At 35.6% G+C, this 10,941-nt stretch overlaps 1 protein-coding gene across 1 annotated transcript; it reads left to right on the forward strand.

Annotated features, from left to right (window-relative positions):
* The first annotated feature begins 1,401 nt into the window (after positions 1-1,401).
* Positions 1,402-8,028, forward strand: LOC125682979 (probable nuclear transport factor 2). Its single transcript, XM_048923629.2, has 4 exons — positions 1,402-1,625; positions 3,704-3,772; positions 5,603-5,701; positions 6,600-8,028. The coding sequence occupies exons 1-4, from the start codon at positions 1,512-1,514 to the stop codon at positions 6,717-6,719; spliced, it is 402 nt and encodes a 133-aa protein (XP_048779586.1). The 5' UTR covers positions 1,402-1,511; the 3' UTR covers positions 6,720-8,028.
* The last annotated feature ends 2,913 nt before the right edge of the window (positions 8,029-10,941 follow it).

Genomic DNA, 10,941 nt, shown 5'->3' on the forward strand with positions numbered 1-10,941 from the left:
CATTTTATGAGGCAGGGGGTCTGAGGATCGCCTTGAGGCCCCCAGTGGTGGGGGCCAAGGGTGCGAAGCCCCCGGAAGCTCCGGGGTTCTACAGATTTTATAGGGCTTGAAATTTGTCTCCTATTTAGTTATTTCTACTATTTTCTATCTTTTCTAATAAAGTGAAATTGATAAATTTTTAGAACACAATTAAATTCTCCCAATAAAATAATGCAAGGAATCAAAAGATTTTGTCATTTATTTCTCCGGGAGTGGAAGAAATTATTGCTTCTTTTATCGTTTAGTACATTTTTCTATATCCCGATTTACCATAAATTTGAAAATTTTAGGGGGAGGTGGCGCCGGCTGCGCTCCCTTAAATCCGCCACTGATGTCCGATGTGCATCTATGGGAATTCCACCGAAAAATTGTGAACCATTTTCAAGAGAGGTAACGCTGAGAGTGTACAATTTTGACTTTTTCATCCTTTTAAAACATTTTTCTCTATAATTGCTAAATACCTTGATTCACTAGAAAAACGGCTTTCTATATTACGAATGTAAAGTCCCTTTCACACATTCCCGGATCAGGAGCCGGCCCGACACCGGATGCAAAATTCTAGTCGTCTGGGCTGATCCAACATCTTTGGGTTCTGTGACTTATCATGATGCAGACACGGAAAACGCCGGTTTCTCTACGGATAAGCATGCCAAGAAATTCTTAGCAAAATCTCCGGTATAGAAAAACCGTTATAAATCAGTGACCGCAATTAAGAGATAAGCGACGGCTACTATTAATCAGCATGTAATATGGCCCTATTGAAGCCAACGAATTCAGACCGGACGGGATTTCTTGGCATGGCACGGTAGCTACCCGTAAGTCAAAAATCTCGGTCGGTGCCGGCATGATCATGGAGCGTACGGAAGATCACGGCCTGTTTCTGCTTGTCCATCCACGGTTGTTTCACGGAGATACTCGGATTATCACGCGGTCTTTCTTCCGTGCGTCTATCATGTCTGTCTAATATGAGATTTGTATGTGAAAATAACGTGAAAAGTAAATTGTAAAAAGTGGACCGACCAGGGCCCCTGCCCACCCCAACCTCTAATTGAACATGACTAGTATAACATTTACAAAAAAAGTTCTTTGAACAGTTGAAAACAAGTACATAAGAACTATAATTTAATTTTAGATGTTTTCTTTTTGTAAATGTAATTATCGAAAACACAGCAAATTTCATTTTGAATTCCTAGAAAATCAGATAACAAAATAACGGGGAAATCTGTATTTTGTCGTCTTTTCGACTTTTCGTTATTTCGAGGCGAAAAGTCGCTAATATTATCGTTTTGTCGTCTTTTCAACCTTGAGTGAAATGCATGAGACGAAATTTCTACTTCGAATTCTACAAAGTATTAGTTATCTAAACACAGTACTTCCGGTTTTAAACGCGCCATCTAGTATAGAATCGAAAAGTCGTTTCGGCCGATATCATATCGCGATAGAAACTTTGTGCTCTGAGCACAATATACACCATGAATCCTAATTTTGAAAATATTGGAAAAGCCTTCGTCACTGCTTACTACCAGGCATTTGACAGTTGTGCGAACAATGAGGAGCGGAGCATCAAAATTTCACAATTTTATCATGTAAGCATGCACCCTTCTGTGTTGTTATGCAGCAAGTGTTGTACATTAGACAGTAGTCCCTTTGTAAAAGACTTTGATTGTAAGGGATTTAATAACTCATTGTTCAGAAAGTAAACTATGATTGAATGACTCGTTGACTAATTTTTGGTAGAGTGCCTTGTGCAGTGCTCCCATTACTTTTAATTTGAATCGCAGGGTTTTGACACAATCTAAGCAAACTGGTATATATAGTGTGAAGGGAGCTAACAAAGCAGCCATAAATTCTCGGTTGCTCGCTTCAAACTCTCAAAACTTCAGTATTATGATAATACATATAAAGTTTTCACAGTTGAAAGCCAGGGCATTGTTCTGTTTTGTAATACATAAATCGTTTACCTGACTTCACAGAAACTTTGAAAGAATAAATTCAACTTCCAAGAATTAGGTCGCTGTCGTTAACCTTACACTATTTTCTCCATGCAGTTTTCCTTCATTACGTTAGATTTTATATATCCGTCATCCATTGCAGTCCAACTTAGAATTACCGTTTAAAATATAGCTACTTGTGGTCACCCTCACAATATTTGAATGAATGTTAATCGTCTATTTCGGCAGATCAGATTCGTTTTTACCAGCTATTAACCTTTGAATTCAAATGAGTCAACCATATTATGGTTGTTTAGCACTGAATGACTCAAGTTTAAAAGGTGCAAAACGACTAGACAATATTACTACTTTTGCTGCGGATCTTCACTAGAGATTTAAAGTTTCAATATGGTTGGCTCATTTCGCAGCGGGGTTAAGGTGTCCCGGGTAAAATAACAAGTAATAACAGCATATTCATATTAAAGTAAAATTCTTCCAAGTGTCGCATATTTTTAGCAAAAATCGTTTGTCAATACATAAACAAACATCGCATCACGTGGGGAAATCCTTCGCTTAACTATTACGTCGTCATACAAGTGATGTAGAGCTATTTTTATCCGCTAGATTTTAAGTTGTTTATCGCTTAGGTACAGAGGAAAGATGCACTCATATCATTTGCAGTTTGGGCTTGATATGTCAACATTGATATGGTAAATTTAAAACGTGATACAGATCGGTACAATATCCTCTCAAATATAGCAATTTCCATAATCTCAATTCAAATGATGGGCATTTTCCACATTCACATCCAAATCGTATCTAAACGAGGCAAAATATTCTACCTTCCGTATCAAAATCCTAAATCTGCAACTAGTTACCTTTAAGAATATGCCTTGATCGAAATAAAATATCGTCATCTTTCACCTGTGCCGAGTTGATATGTACATGCGTTGGTTTTCTTTGTTCCAAATGACTATACACATTGGGGGCGATTTCAAGGTCACTTGCATACTATATATATAAATATAAGACTTATATATTATCAAAGAAAACTGGGGAAAAATCATCTGACAAACAGATTTAAACATATACAGCTTGAACACTAGATAACGGCAGTAAATAGCGAGAAAATATTATGACATTTTTCCCGCGATACAACTATAGACCTGTACGTCGTGACGTACTTTTATATTGTGACGTCATATAGTGTGAAGTGCACTGAGGTACATTTTATAATGGTTGTTTTAACTTTGCTCGGGACACCTTAACCCTGGTGTGTTGAACTTGGAGGCTAATAGCTGGTGAAAACGAATCTGATTAACATTCATTCAAATATTGTGAGGGTGACCACAAGTAGCTATATTTTAAATGGTAATGGTTGGACTGCAACAGATGCATAAAATCCAACATAATGAAGGAATATTGCATGGAGAAAATGGTGTAAGGTTAACAACAGCGACCTATTTTTCAGAAGTTTTACTTATTTTTTCAAAGTTTTTGTGAAGTCAGGTAAACGATTTATGTATTACAAAACAGAACAATATTCTGGCTTTCAACTGGGGAAAAAAACTTTTTATGCACTATCACAATAATACCAAAGTTTTGAGAGTTTGAAGCGAGCAACCGAGAATTTATGACTGCTTTGTTAGTTTATTGTTTAAAACATTTTCAAGCATTTTGATATCGTTAAGCTTTATTCAATATATATGTATAAATGTCTTCTTCTTCTTCAGCCTGATGCTTTATTGATATTTGAAGATGATCAACAACAAGGAAAAGATGCAGTCTGTGAAAAAATAAAGGTAAAAATGGCAGGATTTTACATAATTGGGTAGATTTATCATTACCAGAGCAGTGATGTGGGGGACCTGAGTCCAACATACATTTCTAATTATTCCTATTATTACAATTGTATCGACTTTAGAATAGATTCATGTACTGGTAGAAAATTGGGTTTAAAGAACAATATTGAGGCCCAACAAAAAGTAAGCCAAATAAAAAAAAAAGTGTGGTTGTGGTTACCCGGCTGTCCCTAGTTACCAAAATCAGTTACCGTATTTTGCCAATTATAATGCACACTTTTTTCAAGATTTTTTTTATGAGAAGGTTTGCATAATATATACCACTATACAATACATTCAGGGTTTGACACTAAGGCACGTCCGACCGACCGAGTCTACTAAATGATAGGTCCGGTCGGGTAAAATGTCGATTTACTAGTCCGACTGGTCGTGTTAAAAATAAACAAGAAACTTTACTTTAAACAGTAAGATATTTTATTCTTAACGAAAAAGAAAATAACTGTAAAGAATTTGCAAGCAATCTTGAACCGTATGATGGAATAATCTCTATTTTTATTTCTAATAAATAAGTCGCGGTCGGTAGGGATGTTTTACGACATCTACTCGGTGTTAATTTTAAACAGTTTATTTGAATTGACTATAATAAAGTGTTTATCAAGTTAATAAATTACGACTATTTATCGGTGTTGACATATGTGCGGGAATGTCTATATTTTAATACGACTTCTCGTCCTCAAGGAAAGACGTCCCAGGAGAAAAAAGAAAAGGTTAAGAAGAAACAAAGCAGGGCTTATGAAATGTAAATGAAATAAAAAGCCGGATGAGGTCATTTTATACTAAATAGATTAAAGAATATCCATGCTGGGTAAAATTTAAAGAAACAGAAAACGTGTTTGAAAATCAAATTGAATGACAAGACTTAAGATATTTTTGAGACAATTAAATACGTTTTGGTTCAAACTTAACGTTGAAGTATTTAAACATGGAGAAACTATCAGGGTTTTTTTCTGGAAAGTTGGTCAGGGCTAGTGGATATAAAGTCAGGTCTAGTAAAAATCATTTGAAGTAGCCCGACTGGTCTAGTGCTCAAAAAAGTAAATGTCAAACCCTGTACATATATAGGTTTTTGACCTGTTTTCCTTTAGGTGAAGCTTGACTGTAAGTTCATTCATAGCCAATATATAGATACCACTAAAATGCTAAGCTGTAAACACTTAGTACAGGCCATCTAACATTACGGGACATAGGAATATACTGTCAATTCACTATCTTGAGAACCCTTTGCTTGACAGACATCAAACTTGGTACACTGGTACATCTTCAGGAGAAGATGACCCCTATTGATCTTGAGGTCACATGGTCAAGGGTCAGACTGGACATAGCAATATATTATTTTCTATATTTTGAGAATCAATTACTTGATTGACACCAGACTTGGTACACTGGTACAGCATAAGGAGTAGATGACCCCTATTGATTTTTAGGTCACATGGTCAATCCACTCTTGAGATAGGAAGATTTTGTCTGCTCAATATTTTGAATTGGTGATATCAATGACATGATGTATGTGTATTACCCTGTCCAATTTTGCAGGGGGGGGGGGGGGGCATATATGTTTTACAAACATCTCTTGAATTGGTGATACTACTATCAAATAAATGATGCACGTGTATAACCCTTTTCAATTTTGCACCAATTTGGGGGGGGGGGGGGGGGCATATATATTTTACAAACATCTATACAGGATACAGTTTGTAAACTTAACATGCAAGCATCTAGGTACCATTGATTGGATTATTAAAGATTTCAAAATAATTCTTTTTTCTCTAGGGCTTACCTTTCCAACAAGTACAACATGTGATAACAAAAACAGATTGCCAACCAACGTTAGATGGTGGAGTTTTAATAATGGTTCTAGGACAATTACAGGTATATTTAAAGTTTTATGAATTTTTAAAACGTTTAGCAGTGTTGTTTACAAACATATTTATGCCTGCTCCTCCCACCCCCCTTCAAAGAAGAGGGGCATATTGCTTTGCACCTGTCGGTCGGTCAGTCAGTAGACCACATGTTGTCTGCTCAATATCTTAAAAACCATTCACTTGATCGTAATATTTCATTTGTGGGTCGGTTATGACTAGAAGAGGACCAAGGACCCCTATTGTTTTTCAGGTCAAAAGGTCAATCTACTCTGAACATGGAAGACATTGTCTGCTCAATATCTTGAGAACCCTTTTCTTGACAGACATCAAACTTGGTACAGTGGTACATCTTCAGGAGAAGATTACCCCTATTGATTTTGAGGTCACATGGTCAAGGGTCAAACTGGACATAGGCACATACTGTCTGCTCAATATCTTGAGAAACCTTTGGTTGACAGACATCAAACTTGGTACACTGGTACATCTTCAGGAGAAGATGACCCCTATTGATTTTAAGGTCACATGGTCAACGGTCAAACTAGATATAGTAATGTATTGCCTCCTATATTTTTAGAATTAGTTGCTTGTTTGACACCAAACTTGGTGCAGTGGTACAGCATAAGGAGTAGATGACCTCTATTAAATTTAGGTCACATGGTCAATCCACTTTTGATGTATGAACATATTGTCTGCTCAATATTTTGAATTGGTGATACTACTATCAATTAAATGATGCATGTGTATAACCTGCTTCAAGCACCTTTAGCACCTTTGAGCGTACATAGTGTATGAAAAGGGTGCTATATAACTATGGTATTAATATTTCAATTTTGCATCATACTTTGAAAATTCTGTCAAAGTTTAAACATAAAACTTCTTATTGAAATGTTCATTTGTCTTTTCAGGCTGATCAAGACAAACCTTTAGGATTTTCTCATGTTTTTCAACTTCGTCCAGAGGCCGGAGGGGCATTTTTTATTATGCATGAAATTTTCAGGCTAGCTGTCTTCAATTTTGCAGCTTAAGATTTTTGTAAGAGTGTAAATGAGCATTTTTCAATCACGTGTAAGATGTGTAAATGAAAATACTGCAAGAATTATGATGTTCTGTTATAAGTCCATTGATGCAAATCTGTATGTTTGTGAAGCCCTTGATATGTATAGGTTTTGTATTACCAGTAAGGCTTTATATTTTTAGGCCCTTGATTACAAGTAATTGCTCCACATCTTGTTTTCGTTGTTGTGTTTTTTATGCGAGTGTTTAAATTTATATTGATGCCTTTTGCTGAATGAAATTATTCCGGGTGATCCACTGTTCTATGGGGTCTAAAAGCATTAAGCAATGGTGACTTGATGTTACTATATCATTTCATTATTGTTCATTGCTAACTTGGCCGAGGCTCCACCTACTCCAAATCTGATTTGAACGTTTTGCATTAATCAATTAATTCAATAATATTTGACATTGTGAGCGGAATGTTGTGAAAACTTGTGCATCAATTGAGTGTGTGTATTTGTTGCTTAAAAAAGAAGTAGGTTTTAAAGGTGCATGAAGTTGGTGCATTGTCTACCGGTAATATAATGGTCAATGTGTGACAAGAAAAGGTGCATGTAATTTGGATATTTTATGCTACCATTGCGCAATACATGTATATATAATGTATATACACACATATACTGAGTTGTTCATATTTTGTGTTAGTTTATCAAATTTGCACACTCGTGAACAGAAGTTGTAATTGGTGGAAATTTCTACAAGTGCAGGATAATTTATATTGATATGTTTGACATCAGTAATTGTTGTACCAAAAAAAAAATGTTAGCAAAATTACTGTTAAGGGCATAAACTTTTGGTATTGTTTAATCCATCACGGCAAATGAAAGAAATGAAATGTACTCAGTTTTTATATTGATTTAAATTTAGTTATAGAGGAATTATATAAATCAGTGATAATTGTATGTATGGTTTTGACAACACACATATTATCATTAAATACTAGTATCCTTTTGGTTTGAGACTTTTTTGTTTTGATAATACATATAGTAACATAATCTTCTATGAAAATGGAATTGAAGTACTTAATTTTCATGCTATTGAAAGAAATTGTCAAGTTAAGACCTCCAGTTTTGATACTTGTTTATTTTGATTTGGGCATTTCAAAACATCATTGCATAGATGTAGCACTTCTACATAAATGAGACATGATTTATAAATGCTTTTATTACATGAACAAGAAATGCACTGGTTTTAGAAATGTAGAATACTTGGAATTTCTGTTTTTGTCCAACTTCAGTTTGTTTTAAATGCACAACTAAATAAATATGTAATTGTAAAGTCTTGTTACCTGCTTGTGAGACTAAACAAGAAGGAGAAATGATGCAGTAAAATAATGCCAGTGTCAAAGTAAATGTTGCGTATACTTGTGGAGGTCCTTGATACTTCTTTATTTTACGGTAGTTCGAAATGACAATACTAAACTCTCAAGTTGTTGGTAATAAAGAATTAATACACTTGAATATTGGACTTGTAGAGTAGGCTTCCCCTTGGAAAACTAGTTCTTGAGTAGAATTTCCATTGAAATTATAGGTCTTTATTTTGAGGTGGATTTCTCGAGAGAGAAAAACTCCGAATCGGCTTTGGGTAGCTTTAGTTAATATTTTAAGAAAGGAGTGTCCTCCTTAGTTTTCCACCTGCTAAATTAAGTGCAAAGGACTGTACAGTAGTGACTATTTCTGCACTGTAAATAATTTTGGATTGAAAGATTAGTAGAAACTCTTTAATAATGTCACTATTTAGTAATGGTGCAATTTCATATATTGCTCCTACATGTATATATACATGTATCTTTAAAAAAAAAATCAGCAAATTTGCCAAAAAATGGCATGTTCAGTTGATAAGGAAATACAGAGTGTTTACTGATACATGTATAATGAGTGAGATTTCAATGAAACGTGCAAAAATTATCTCTGATTATGTCTACACTCATGAAGCATGGTGTATTTATAAGTTTTTGGCTTTTCAAGAAATTGCACCGAGATGGCTCTTTTTCTGGCATTATAGAACCATGCATATTTTCGACAGTCAGCAGTTCACATATACAACAGTAACTACTTTGGAAAACCACTTAAATTTTTATTTTATGCCCTCCTTTGAAAAATTAAGTCTTGTCCTTTCATTATTTAAAGAGTAGTTTGAAACTAGGCACAGTAATTGCCCTTGAAGATCAGATGACCCTATTGATTTTCAGGTCACAGGGTTGAGGGTCAAACTGGACATAGCAAGATATTTTCAGCTTAATATTTAACGCTTTGTTTGACAGATATCAAACTTTGTACACTGGTTTTAGATGAAAAAGTGAAGGGTCAAACTGGACAGAATAAAATATTGTCTACTCAATATCTTGAGAACCATTTCCTTGACAGACATGATCAAACTTGGTACACTGATGCCCCTTAAAAAGTAGATGGCCCCCATTGGTTTTCAAATGAAAAGGTCAAATGTCATGATCTGAATATTTTCCACTATCTATCAATACAAGAAAAAGTTATCACCCTTTTCAATATTGTCACACGGGGGGGGGGGGGGGGGGATGATACAAGTTTTTCATTTCCTGTTTGTTAATTGTCTGTCTGTAAACTTAACATTTTCAACTTCTTTAGAACCAAACTTGGCAGAAAGTATCCTTGGGTGAAGGGATTCAAGTTTATTCAAATGAAGGGCAAATTATTGCCTTCTCCAAGGGGAGATAATAGCGAAAATACAGACAAATTTTAAAAATGTTTTAATCCAGAAGCAGCAGGCCAATTTCAACCAAACTTTGCATAAAGCATCTCTAGGTGAAGGGGATTCAAGTTTGCTCAAATGAAGGGCAGCTATGCTCCCTTCAAAAGGGAAATACATATAATCGTGAAAATGGTTTGGGGTCATTTAAAGATCATCCAAGAACCACTGGGCAAGAGAAGTTGACATTTACATGAACACTTCCTAGCATAGTTCAGATTAAAGTTTGTTAAAATCATGGCCCCTGGGGTTAGTGTGGGGACACAATAGGGGATCAAGGTTTTAAATGCTAATAATTAGGGAAAATCTTCTCGACGAGAACCACTGGGCCAAAAAAGTTGAAATTTACATGAAAGCTTCTAATTGACATGGTGCAAATTCAAGTTTTTTAAAATCAAGGCCTCCGGGGATAGGGTAGGGCCACAATAGAGGATCATTGTGTTATATTTTTGCAAATTCTAGATGGCAGGAACTTCATTCATAACTTAAACCAGCCCACCCATGTGAAAGGGCATACATTGGACCTTCTCATCTCCAGGTCAACATCTGATATACTTTTTGGAGTTCCAGTTGTTAAAGATACTTACCTTTGACAGAAAAGGCATCCAACAATGTGATAATTTGGGTATTCTTGCAACTCTTTCTGTCAAGAAACCGGAGCCACCAAGGAAGGATTTAACGTTTCGTAAAATCAAGAAGACCAGCTTAACTGATTTACAAAACAAAATTACAGAAAATCTTGTTCTTACTCAGGATATGAATACTAGTGACAATCCCATGATCTTGTGCAATACCAAGCTAAGACAATTCATGCAAAATTGAGGAAAGTGGGAGAAATCTTAAGTATAGCTTTTTAAGATTACCAAGGACTTTATGGGAAAACAGCAGCAATCTCTGCTACCGAGTACTCCAGCTGGTGTTGATCTTGTAGAGACATTTTTAAATTTCTTCATAAACAAAGTGGCTAAGATCCAAGTTGGTCTTCAACAAAGTCAAACCGATCAGTCAGACCCTCGTGTAGTGGATGGGAAATTCACTAGAAAACGTTTAACTTCCTTTGATTTTACGACTGTAGATGAAGTTGAGTCAATTATCAAAAAGTCAAGCCGATCAGTCAGACCCTCTTGTAGTGGATGGGAAATTCACTGGGAAACGTTTAACTTCCTTTGATTTTACGACTGTAGATGAAGTTGAGTCAATTATCAAAGAGTCGGGAGACAAGTCTTGTGAGCTGGATCTGCTGCCCACCTGTCTGATAAAACGATGCTTTTAAAAACTCTCTTCTTCCTGCAATAACATCTATAATTAACGCATCCCTCTCTGAAAATTCAGTTCCTTCCAGCTTCAAGGAGGCAGTTATAATACTGCTGTTTAAGAAAAACTAAATGCATAGTGATATAGAGCAGGAAAGTCTCTACCAAAATTGTAAATTTCATGATCCCCGGGGTAGGGTTACTGACCTCAGGG

This window comes from Ostrea edulis, chromosome 1, assembly GCF_947568905.1.
Source record: "Ostrea edulis chromosome 1, xbOstEdul1.1, whole genome shotgun sequence".
Taxonomy (NCBI): Eukaryota; Metazoa; Mollusca; class Bivalvia; order Ostreida; family Ostreidae; genus Ostrea; species Ostrea edulis.